This window comes from Heterocephalus glaber, unplaced genomic scaffold (genome assembly GCF_053883595.1).
Source record: "Heterocephalus glaber isolate CG9 unplaced genomic scaffold, H.glaber_assembly_v1.0 deba00001610, whole genome shotgun sequence".
Taxonomy (NCBI): domain Eukaryota; kingdom Metazoa; phylum Chordata; class Mammalia; order Rodentia; family Bathyergidae; genus Heterocephalus; species Heterocephalus glaber.
This window is the reverse complement of record NW_028258381.1, coordinates 36,258,599-36,271,496: the sequence shown is the minus strand read 5'-3', so window position 1 is coordinate 36,271,496 and position 12,898 is coordinate 36,258,599. Positions and strand designations below refer to the sequence as shown.

General features: G+C 53.9%; 1 protein-coding gene across 1 annotated transcript in view; it reads left to right on the top strand.

Moving 5' to 3' along the window:
- Sdk1 (sidekick cell adhesion molecule 1) overlaps positions 1-12,898 on the top strand; it is an 827,695-nt gene that overhangs the window by 753,059 nt on the left and 61,738 nt on the right. Inside the window, 3 exon segments of the mRNA XM_087195944.1 lie at positions 8,440-8,575; positions 9,337-9,396; positions 11,456-11,557. Coding sequence (XP_087052070.1) covers positions 8,440-8,575; positions 9,337-9,396; positions 11,456-11,557 — 298 coding nt within the window.

The window sequence follows — 12,898 nt, the reverse complement described above, 5'->3', positions numbered from 1 at the left end:
GCCATCCTCAGCAGGTCTGTGGAGCAGAGTGTTCCATCACAGCATGGAAAGGACATGCCACCCTCTCTGTGCCTATTCCCAGTTCTGGGTCATATTTACTAACTGTAGGGTGCATGGAGGATACAGATAACAGAGGCAGAGGCCCTGGAAAGCCCGGCTGGGGAACCAGGGCCAGAATCTGCAGACAAAGGCTGGGCCCAGGATCTGGGACAGAGGTGCAGGAGGCTGGTTTAGCTCCCCAGGGTCAGGGCTTTCCCAGGCAGGTACAGCAGACCACTGGGCCGCCCCTAACACCAGAATGGGGGCTATCATGCTGAGGAATGGGGGGCCCCAGAGGCAGCAGATGCAGGATAGGGCCATGCAGGGTAGTGGGTTCTGTTGGGCCCTGGGCAAAGCTTGGCTGGTCTAGGTGTGGCCACAGTGAGCTAGGGCCCATGGGGGTAGTGTGTGGGCATGAGTGTGACTCTTTCTGAGATTGTCAGCACCATGGAGGATGGCAGCCAGCTTGACTCCAGAGTGGGCAGGAAAGAGGACAGTGCCATGGAGTTCAGGAGACAAAGCTGACCTCAGTGACGCTGAAAGCCATGCCAGACTATGGTCTGGATTCCACTTTGGACAGCTGAGAGGGCTGTGTTGTGACCATATGGCTCAGCAGGGGCTAGAGGGGGTCATAAAAGGGACAGTGCCACAAGGCCATCAAGGACTCATCCAAGGGAGTGTTTCCCAGGCCCCGAAGAGGGGCAGCTCAGTGGACTTCCTGGGCAGCTCAGGGCCAGGACTGGAGCTGAGGGGAGGGGACCGAGTCAGGAGACCTAGGTGGGCTGGAGGAACCTTGTGACAGAAGTGTCCAAATTGTCGTACTTGTGACTGTCGACTCCTAACCTGCTTCCCTGGCAAGGCTGTCATTTGGTGGTGTCAGTACTAGACTGAATCCTAATAAATGACTCCACAGTCGAGGGACAGAGGTGGCCATTTCGTAGGGTTCAACTCAATGACTCTTGTTACTGCCACTTGTTTGACTTCAGTGAGCCAAGTTTCTGCCAAGAGCATGTCATCTCCTCTCAATATCCGTGGAATCATGTGGCCCCTTCTTTGCCTCCTTTCTGTGGCCTAGTGGCTTCTCTGCAGAGGACAGAAACCTTCCAAAGTGACAAAAAGACATTTCCAAAGGTCTCCTGGTGAACCTGAAAATTCACTGCCATTCAGCCTCTTCTAGGTTTACTAAAGGGTAGGGAATTGGGTGGGAACAAGAAGGCACAGGCTAGGCTCCCACCCTCTCCCAGCTGCCTGGAAGCCCCTGCCAAAATGACAAAGGACCTGGCCTCCATCTCTCCAGGGCCACTGGGGAGGCCAGTGAGAGGCCTCTCTGGCTCTAGATCCTACTCTGGAAACAGAAGTCTCAGAAGCCAAGGAAGGTCTTTGGTATTCCAGCTCCATTGCACCTGCAGTGCCCACTCCGCCCCAGTTCCTTGAGGGGTGGTGTCAAGAAACATCCAAAATGGAAATGCAAGTTCCCAAGCACTTGTGTCTCCCATGCTCCACAAATGTAATCAGCTGAAAGAAGATTGGGCTTTTGTACCGTGTTAAATTCCACTCAAAAATCAGCATTTTCTTTGTAGGTGTGGCTGTTGGTCTGCCAATCATGAGATAAGCTCCTTTCTCTAAAGGCAGCCAACACTCAGGCCACAGTAGGTCGATCCCTGCAGATCAGTGACCAGGAATGCAGAGCCTACCCCAGTAAGCACTAGTGTCCTGCCCGCGACAGCACGCATCCAGCCCCTCCGCTGCTGCTGCTGGACAGCTCTGAGGTGCAGCACAGAGCTTCTCCAGAGGAGCTTGGCATGTGTGTCCATCAGCCATCCCCTTCAAAGCGATGGAACAAACTAATTGCAAGAAGGCCTGAGCAGGAGGTGGTCAATACACTTCATTGTAGGAACGAACGCCTGTCAACTGCCAGGCAATTGAGGTACAATTGAAATTATGAGTAATTTGCTAAATCAGAGCCAACAGAACAAAGGAAATGAAACTAGGTTTAAATATAGATTTGCATTCCCAATGAAATGTCTCACCTGTAAACCTTTGTTTTTTCAGTAATTTGCTGAAAAATGCAAGCGCCAGCTGTAATTTCAAGGCGGCAGACCCATTTAACTGCCCCCTCCGCCACACCCTGTCGGTCTGATTCTTCTTGGTGCGATAATCAATCTATGCCTCCTTGGGGTCCTGTTCTGTTTGAAATCCTGGGCTCTGAACATGCAACCCAGATGGGAGGGGTGCTGTGTTCATGCTGAGCGTCCTCGGAACAGGCAAAGAGGTCTCAGAGTCCATCCCAACATTGACGCTGACTCTTCTAAACTTCCCCGGGGGCCATGCTGCCTGCCACTCAAAAGCAGTCCCCTCAGGCAGCTCGGAGTCCTCCAGGTGGATCTGGGCACTGTTTTCTAGCAAAGAAAAAACCCCAAGCCATAGATCACCTCATGCTTGGAGCTGCTGGAGGAAGATGGACTCACTGTTGTCACAGGCACCTCCCCAGGGAGTGTGACAGCTGCCGGGCAGGGAGCAGGGCCTCAGGGCTTCTTCAGAACAGATCCTGGAATTCTTTCTTTTCACCACTTGCACCGCAGTGTGCAGAAGGCCGGCTCCCGGGCGGAGATCTGGACTCCTGAGGTAGAAGAGACAGACAAAGAACTGGAAGAGCTCAGTTGGAAGGCAGCAGGGAGCTGATAACTGTGGCCAGAGGGACACCTAGGTGTAGTTCAAGGGACAGATGGCCTCCTCAGGAACAAGGCAAGAAGGCACAGCCTGGGCGAAGGCAGGAAGTTGCCAGCAGTTTGATGCTGTTTCAGAGGAAGGCACCTTGGACCTCCTGTGTTCCTCTAACCACTGGGCTTAACTCCAGAGGGAATCCCTGTCCCCTCTCCGGGAAGTGGAAGTCGTGGCCAGGGACTGTGGCAATTCAATTCAATTTGGACTTGGTCCCAGCTCCAACTCCTGCTCTCCCTCAGCCCAGGTCCTCACCTGTGGAACTGTCCTAGCCAGGGTCTGCCTCAGCTTCTTCCCACCTGAGCTGTATGGCCCAGCCCGTCCCTGTCAGGCAAGAGGGAGCTCGGGGTGGGAATCCTGCTCCCTTCCAGCCCAAGCCCTTCCCTCCTGGGCTCTCCAGTGCACCACTGTCTCCCTGCTGTGCTGTGTGATAACACCCTGACACACTCCTGCAAGGTCACCTCTATTTTCACAGGGGGCTTTTAGAAGGAGAAAACCCACTCAGGACTCTCACAGCCTGATAGGGTTAGCAGAAGACATTAGGAGAGTTCCTGGTCCCTCCAAGCATCTGCCCGCACACATGGCCAGTCAGGCTGAACACAGCACAGACACAGTTGTCTTAGTCTCCAGAGAGCAGACTGAGTACCTGCTTCGTCCAAGCCCATCCATCCCCTGTGCTGAGAGAAACACACACAGGAGGCAGACAGAGCCTTGACCCTGGGCACTTGGCAGTTCAGAAATGTCAACTGAGGGCTGGGAGAACTGGTCTGGGTGCAAAGGGACTTCTGTTTAGACTCATAACACTTGGAGACCATCAGTTCAACTCCCACCTCTTATGGGCGAAGAATGAGCCTGGGGATTCAAGTGATCACAGTGGTCAGAGAGCAGATCCAGAGACCACCCCACCCAGCCCTTCCTGGGCCCATGTATCCCAGGGAGCTGCCCTCCCATGACCTCTGAGGGCCTCCAGGGCCTTAGAGGACACCCACCATACAGGATGACCTGAACTCCACAGATAGAAAGCTAGGTTACGCACAATCCAGAATCCCATGCTTGCGGTCTCACTGTCTCCGAGGTCACAGTCCTTGGTAAGTGAAGCTCGGCTAGGAAGATGGACCCTGGGCCAGCTGTGGCCTCTATGAAGCCATCCTTGGGACTCAGTCAGCCAGCTTTATGCCACTGTAACAAGACACACAAGGTAATCAACTTACAAGAAAAAAGGTTCGCTCAGCTCCCAGTTCTAGAACATATGGTCCGTGATCAGGCAGTCTAGCTGCTTTGGGCATGTAATGAGGGTCCCAGATGGCAATGTTGGGGAACACAGGGAGGAGCACACTGCTCATCTGGTGGCCAGGAAGAAAAAGAAATATGGAGCAGCTGGGATCCCACAGTCCCCTTCAAAGATTTACCCCCACAGCAACCTGGAGCCTCCTGTGTCCCAAAGGTCCCAGCACCTCCTGGTAGCACCACCCTGAGGACAGTCCTCTAGCACACAGGCCTCTGGGGACAGTCATCCGAGCCACAGCAGGGCTGTGCCTCCTCCCTGGAAGACTCCTACTGGCAGGGGAGATGCATTTTGACCCTTGAGATGCTCAGGGACTTCCGGTGCAGGCGCTATCTGTCAGCCCATTGGCAAATGTGACCTCAGCCTGGTGGTCTTTGTGCCTGTGAGTGGGGAGACTGGCCTCTTTTACCAATGCCTCAGAGTATCCCGTCCACCTTGGCTAGATATACTCCTGAGTTCAAGGTCAGGGGCCCTAAGTCACAGGATATGCATCTCAGGGCTTGGAAATGGTGTCTCTGCTGCCAGCTGCAGAACCACACTTAGTCCCCAGGCAGAGCATTTTTGATTTCTAAGCCTCCCCACTTCCTGCTTATTTGATATTTTTGGTGAATCACATCCCAACCTAGGCCTCCTCCTGCCCCATGGCAAATTGCCCTGGCTGGGACTGCCTCTCCAACTCTGAGTGCTGCAGGGCCAGCAGCAGAGCCTTGGCCATCCTCCTGCTGGGGCGAGTGCCTGAACTGCTGCAGGAATAATCTGGGACTGTGAGGGAGGCTTTGAAGGTGACCCTTGAGATTGCCAGGCTGGCACTTAGAGACCCAGCTGCAAGCATTTGATCTGCCCACTCGCATCTCCCTTCTTGCTGATTCCAGTCAGCACAGATCCCAGAAGCATAAGCATGAGCCTTCTCAGCATCCCTGCCAGAGCCCTGTCATCCCCACCTTCTCCTAGTGTGAGTGAGGACAATGCCAAGGCAGGCTGCAAGATCAGGCTCCCGGCACCTGTCCATGCGGTTCAGGGCAGTAGAGCAGGGTGTGTCTCCCTCTCTGGTCAAGGTCAAAGTCCTGGCACTCTTGGGAGGAAGGCTCTGCTGTCATTTGGCAGAGGGCTCCTCACCCATGCATTTCCACAAGACGGGGTAGCAGTGGCCCAGGGTAACAGCTGGGCCCTGAGTGGCTGTTTAATGACTGGGGGAAGCTCCATTCTGGCCAGTGTCCTGAGTTGAGCTTCAGATCATCCTGGGAGTCCACCATGGGGCACAACACAGGCCAGGGGGCTGCACCCTTAGCCTGGCTCTTCTGCCCAAACCTGCCTCAGCCATGGGAGGCTTCCCCTCCCCTTGCATCCCCTAAAGGATCCATACCAAGTGCTGTGACCATCTCCTCCTCCAAGGGCCACTCAGAGTCATTGGTCTGTAATTTAGTCCCAGATCTTCCTTGGCAGTAAGCACTGCTCAAGAAAGCTCCACAGTCTTTGCTTACTCCCTGCCATGCCACTCAGGGCATCATGGCACAGGAGATTGCATAGACCTAAGGAGGTGGCCAGGTGACAGCTGATTCCCCCAAATGCAGACCCCAGTGGTTTCATGTATTTTCTGCACCCATGCTACAGCTGTGTGGAAGCCTTCCCTTCCTCCTGCCCTCATCCCTGCTGTGTTTTACCACAGGCCCATGGACAACATCTGTGCAGTGACCTGCAGTCACAGGGACAGACATGCTAGGGTCTCTGATCCACTGTTGGCAAAATAGCTAAGGCCAGCATTTCCCTGAGGACTCTACTGGGGTAGAGGTAAAATTGAGACAGCATAGGAAATGCCTGTGATTCTTACACATCCGCTTTCCAATTTTGTAAAAAACAACAGTGAGCAATTCTGAGATAAGAGAGGGATTTATTCTGAGCCAACACGAAAGACGGTGCCCAGAACAAACCTCAAGTTAACCACAGGACCTGCACTAAGACATGGTCCCTGCTGTAAAGAGACTCCGGAAGCCTTTTACAGTCCCAGAAGAAAGCCAGAGAGTCCTCAGAGCCAGAGGACAAAAACATGGATGGATAGAGAATCATCCACAAGACTCGGTGCTGTTTTCAGTGAGGAAGGGGAAATTGTCCACAGGATTCAGGTGCTGTCTCCTTCCGGGCCTTAAGAGTGATAGAGTCCAGAGGTCAGAGGAGCTGGCATGCTTTTTAAGATTTCATCCAGTAGTCACATGGAATTGCCTTGCAGTCAGATGTGGCCTCTCATATAATAACTCCCTCTGCCCTGGACCCACGCTTGGCTCTACCACCCAGCCCAGAGGGCAGAGCTGTATCCAGGCCGAAACCTCCACTGACGGAGCTCTTCCAGCTCCTCTGCTATGGGCCAGCAAGGCCTGGCAAGTCCACCCAGGTGTCCACTCACACTTTTCTGCCTCTTCCCAGGTGTTCAGTGCTGCAGCGCTATTCCTGGGTTGGAGGGATACGGAGAATGACAGGGAGCTGCTAGCCTTCCTGTGTGGCAGGCTGGGGCCTGCATACTCAGTGTGTTAGCAGCTATCATTTGGAAAGACATCCTGGGTGTGACAGGTGCACTCTGTGATCCTCTGGTCAAGTGTGATTATTGTTGCTAACAGTGTTAATTCATGTCACCCTCGGAGGCTGAGGCAGGAAGGTCACAGCCTAGCTACTAAGTCGCTACTAGCTACTAGGTCCCAGCCTAGGGTACTAAGCAAATTAGTGTCTCAAATTTTTAAAATAAATAAAAGGGCCTGGGAATATAACTCAGTATGAAGGCCCTGGGTTTAATCCCTACTATAGCAAAAACAAAACAAAACAACAAAGAGAAACATGTATTCCTGAGTTTCTGAACTATTCACTTGGAGGGTTTGGAGAGCAAAGTATGCTGAGTGCTCCAACTCTGAGTTTTAGATCATGAGTAGCAGGAGTTCAGAGGAAGGGGCTTATCTGAAAACCCAGATCCTTCTGGTCCCTGGGTTGGACAGATTAGAGAGTAGGGATTAGAGTGAACATTCTCACAGCAAGGGAGGATCGGTTTCCTGGGGCTGCTGTCAAAAGGACCACAGGCTGGAGGGCTTAAAACATTGGAATTTTATTCTCTCATATTTCTGGAGACCAGAAGTCCAAAATCAAAGTGTTGGCAGGTCCACACCCTCTCGGAGAAAGGCCCTTTCCCGGCCTTTCACAGGGCCCCAGCTCCTGTGATTGACAGCAACCCTGGGATCCCTTGGCTTTCTGATCTCTTTCAGTCTCTGCATGACGTTCTCCTGTATGTCACCAGTCTAGATTTCCCTCCTCTTGTCAGGACACTAGTCAGTGGAGTAGGATGACCTCATCTCAACTATAATTCCGTCCACAGAAGACCCAGTCTCCTAATGAGGGCCCTTCACAGCCGCTAGCAGTTAGACTTGAACACCATGCAGCCACAGCAATGGGAGTCTCGGATAGGAAAGCTGTGGACTTGGCTCAGGCCACGGGACAATGTCCTTGAGTACTCAGCCACTCTGTAGGAGACGGGGAACTCAGGATTCCTCCTGTCCTTGGTAAGGTTTCATGACCTTGCCTCATCCATTTCCTGGCCTCAGCTTAGGTTGTCACCCTTCATTCTTCACCTGAGCCTCCCAGGAGGAGAAACCAGACTGGTGGAGCCCCAGTACCCAGCCTATCTGTGGCCAGTGGGGCTTCATCAGAAGCCTGCATGGAAGGAGGCCTTCCTTCGACTGACAGATCTGTCAGATACACTAAATATCCTCCTCTAAATTGCTAACTGACACCGACGGGGGAGAGGAAGACAGCCCTAGCTGGGTCGTGAATGGTGAGCAGCCACTTGCTCCCATGGACTGGGAGAGGTCTTTGATCCCATACACTTGTCTCAGCAGGATCTGAGCCTGTGTTCTCTGCCTGCCCTGTGTGCCCTATGGGAATGTGCCCTGCCCTGTCTGCCCTCCTTGTTCTAACAGATGTGGGGGCCATGAGGAATCCAGCCTTGGTCTGGCATGTGGAGGGGTCAGTGAGTTGCCCAGTGCAGCTGCCACAGCATGGGTGACAAGGATGAGCAGCCAGGGCAGGGCTGGTCAGGGGGCCTGGGCCACATCCCAGGAGTCCTTGTGATCTGGGGTTACTCCACCTTGGCAGTCTCCTTGCCTTGGGGCTGCCCCTCAGCCTTGGGGCTCCAGCTAGATATGAAGGAAGATGCCTGTGTCCACACACATACCAAGGAAACCCAAGTCTGAGCAGGAGCTCCTCACGAGTCTCACACCTTGCCTTCTTTGCTTTAACAATCAGGAATTGAAGACTTGACCTGGCTACTCCACTGCACAGTTGGCAAGTTAAACTGAGGCAGAGGCTACCAAGCTCCTGACATGACCCTTGGCATGGCTAAGCATGTGATATCTTTGCAGCCTCCGAGGGACGAGAGCCTGAATGGGCTTCTGCAGGGATACCGGATCTACTACCGAGAGCTGGAGTCTGAAGCAGGTGCCAGCCCTGAGGCCAAGACACTCAAAAGCCCTTCTGCACTGCGAGCTGAGCTCACGGGTGAGCCCTTCGCCCCCGCCTGAGACCACCCCACACTGGGTGGGAGGTTCCCAGTGACTTTGCACCATGGGAGCTGGGAGGGGGCAGGGACCCATGCTGGGGACTGGGAGCACATGGTTTGCACTGGTAGCAAGTAGAGTACAGGTTTGAGGCTGGTGGGTCACATCTGGGGGCCAGTGGGGCCTTAAGTGCCACAGACAAAGGGAGGACAAGCATCAGGCCCTGTGGAAGCACTGCTGTGGCATATAGGCATAGCATAAGCCTGCGTCTGAGGCTGGGCCAGCCCCATCATGGCTCTGCTGCTGTCACATGTGTCCTCAGCCTGCAACCTGGCATATCCCAGCCCTGGCCTGCCCTGGGCTGTGTACCACAGAAGCCCCAGCCCACCATGGGGCTGAGCGCATGCACTAGGTCACATACAGGTGCCTATTTGGGGTGACCTCAGGGCAGGGCTCCACGGGTGAGCATCAGCAAGCTGACAGCCCTACTTGCCAGCAAGGCCCAGGAGAAATCGTGTCCAAGTCTTTCCCGGTGTAGCCAGTCAGCATGGCAGGCCCGTTACTGTGCATGTGTTCTGTTCCATCAGAGGGTGGCCCGCATCCTCCTGTCTCGGACTGGTGTCTTGCTATTGTAGGAAGCGCTGTAGCCCCAGAGCCATTGGGAAGGGTGTGGGCAGCGTTGCAGTCACCTCCCCCTCATCTCTGCTGCACTAACTGCTTCCCTTTGTGCTAACTGCCTTTCTGTTTTGCTTCCCCTGATAGCCCAAAGCAACTTCAAGACCGTGAACAGCAGCTCCACGTTAACAATGTATGAATTAACACGTAAGTGTGCAGGCCTCCCACTGGAGGCCACGGTGACCAGGCCTTGCCAATTAGGTTCTCAGTGGACCAAGGGAAACCAGATTGGATTAATGGTGCTAATTTCTGGAGCCCCTCCTTCCCCGAATGATGCTTCTCAACATGCCAGAATCATCAGGGGGCCAGAAAGGAAACTTCTGGAAGTGGAAGCTGGAGGATTTGCAATACTGGCATCTGGTCTCCTGGGCTGGATTGGGCAGGATCGCCTCTCTGATTCCCTTGGGGCTTTCTTTTTTATTCTTCATTTAAGTGGTGAGCATAAAATTTATTGTCTTAACTATTTTTAGTGGGCAACAGTGATCCACTTACCACCATCCGCCTCCAGAGCTTTTCCACCTTCCCACACTGAAAGCCTGTCCTCATTCCACACTAACTCTCCATTCCCAGCTCCCAGCACACTGCCTATCTGAGTCCAGCAACTCTAGGGACCTCCTATGGGCAGAACTTTCTTCCGTCCCCTCGGGCCTGGCTTATTTCCCTGAGAATCGTGTCCTCATGGTTCATCACCTGTTGATAGCAAGGGTCAGAATGTCCTTCCTCTTTAAGGCTGAATAATAGGCCATTGACTATTTGATTCGTTTGGTTTGTCTGGCCATCCTTCCTCTGACCTTAATAAACTGTGCAGCTTTCCCTTGGGTTCTGGCTGAGGATGGGTTTCAAGATTCAAATGTTAGGGCTGGGAATGTGACTCAGTAGTAGAGCATTTGCTTAGCATTCATGAGGCTCTGGATTTGATCCCCAGCACCTTGAAAAAAATCCAGTATGGTCCTGATGGTGATCCCCTAATGTGATTTTCTTTGATGCAGAGAACATGGCTGGGTCCGAGTAGATGGGGGCTAGGGGAGTGGAGCCAAGCCTTTCAGAGCCCCTCTGACATTTCTTCAAGGGCTTCATCCACACCATGCCACTCCACCCACCCACTGTGGGCAGCAGACCCAGCCCCGGATCCAGGACAGGATCCATCCCAAGATGTGTCTTCTCCCTGTGCCACACTCCTTCCCAGAGCACCACCTGGCCAGCAGGTCCTTTGCTCACCCCCATCACTCTTTCCCCGTGTTCACTGCCCCCAGGCACATGTTTGTGAAGTATCTGCCCAGGCCACGCACCTCCCACACACCCCTTGGCAGAGGAGCAAGTTAGAGCTGGGGACCTACCCAGTTCAGGCTAGGAAGACCCCAAGCCAGAGGTCGTGCTAGGCTTTCAGCCTCCTCCTCCCAGGACTCTGTAGCCCTGTGAGTCCCTGGGTTGAGACCCACTAGCCAGGCTAGAGGGGTGCAGCAGCACTTCCTGTGGGCTGGTCTCTGCTCCTGCCAGGCTGAGAATCAGAGCGCGGGATCTCAACTCAGCACGTGGGCAGAACCAGAACCAGGCTTGCTCTCTTAACCCAGGGTGGGAGGACCTCAGCAGCAGCCTCGCTGAGGGAGGCACGATGTAAGGCCTGGTGGGAGTCCCGTGCTCACCCCAGAGGTGGCAAAGCCACACTAACCCCACGGCGGTATCCCGGTGGGAGAGTTCTAGGACACTGTGGCTTCCAGGTCAGCTCCTCTCTCCCTGTCACTTAGTGTGGGGCCAGCACTCAGCCACCTACCTGTGTCACTCTACAAACATGGCTTCCCACACACATGCGTTTCTTCCCTGCACATGGTCATGAAAAACTCGAGGGCCTCTGGTCTACTTATGTCTTTGTAATTTTTTTTAAATGCCAATATCTCCCTGCACCTGTTGGTAGTTCTCTGGAGAGCTCCAGGCCAGAGCTGGCTTCAGTGGAGCTCTGCTCTGGGAAGCCCTTCATGGTGTGCAGGGTGGGCGGATCCTCCTGTTCTGCAGGTGCTTGATTGACAGGCAGAAGGAGGAGGAGGGATGTGACCTGTAATAGGGCTGCAGACAGGTCACAGACCACTGTGGGAAGCAATTTAACTGTTCTTGCCTACCCCCAGGGTGCTGATTCCTCCAGTGAGGGCCATGGAGGGAGCTTTCTAAGGAGGTCGCACTGCAGGCTGATCAATCTCTTTTGCCCTCATAGATCTGAAGAAGTACAGGCGCTATGAAGTGATCATGACCGCCTACAACATCATTGGCGAGAGCCCTGCTAGTGCACCCGTGGAAGTCTTTGTCGGCGAGGCTGGTAAGTTCTGCACATCCCCGACCCCCACAGTACAGGGAGTGGAACTCAATGGCTTGGATTTGAATCTCTGTGGTCCCTCCCTGAACATGTCATGGGTGGGGTAAAAGTTTGCGTGTCTGGCTTAGCAGGGTTCCAGGCTACCCTAACAGCTCGAGTGAACAGCCGTGTCTCGCCTTTGTGACCTAAAGGGTCTGTTGGGGATCCAGAGCTACTTATTGTATTGTGATGACTTTGTTCCGCAGGAGAGAAGTGATTTACTCGGTGAGGGTCCCAGGGTATGAGAAGTGGGAACCTTGGGGTCTGGAAGCATGGGTGTTTGTACTTAATCACCCACCTATCCAGTATTCTGTGGGCTTCCTCTGTGGCCCTGTGACAATGTCACATTCTCTAGGTGTACAGAAACTATGTGGCTCTGTGTCTCTACCCTGCTAAGATGAGACTCTTAGGTTTGACTCAAGGATATTCCTCTGGGGAAACTAACTTGCAGTGAAACATAGTACTGCGACTTCAGACATACTTGCTTCTCCATCTGCCTCCTGGCCTCACTCACGAGACCACACTGTCCCCAGGGACTGGGGGATTCCTGCACTCAGGAGCTCAGCATTTAGCTGATGGCTTTAGAATTTCTGTGGTGGAAGCCTGGGATTGCCGCCTGGGATTGCCGCCTGGGATTGCCGCTCAGGCCAGCTGAGCAGACTGAAAGGTGACACTTCAGGCCCAGGACAATGAGAATGTCCTTGAGGACAGAGTCTCGGCCTTGGCGAAGATGCTGAGCAGCCTCAGGGGAGGTGGGCTTCGGGCCAGAGGATAGAACTGCATCTGGTGACCTTTGGCGATTTAGAGGTCATTGTTAGAAAACAGTCAATGACCCAGAGGGCCCAGGCTTTTTCTGGAAGGATCAGGCAATGTTTGCATACATGTGAGGATGCAGAAATGGAGCATATGAGATTCCTGCCTGTCCTTCCTCAGAAGTCTGTCCTGGGATCACTCAGAGCTGTCACCGTGAGGGCTGAAGGCCCAGTGGAAGGGACTTAACCAACAGAAGAGTCCTGTGGTGGAAGAGGGATGTCACCAGGGCCTCCGTAAAGGGTGACCATGCAGACTGCGCCCCTCCAGAGCCTCTGGGCAGCTGGGCCCCATTGGCCACCGGGACAGGGATGGGAGATTGTACACAACCAGCCATTAGGGGTGCATAGTACCTAATGCCTACCACCAGTCTGCACCCCAGGGATGGCAGTGGGATCCAGGGCTCAGGACTCAAGGGACCAAGGCAGAGCCCAGAGAAAAGTGATACAGCAGGGAAGAAGGAGACCAGGCAGAGGCCCAGCAGTGCCCTGTGGT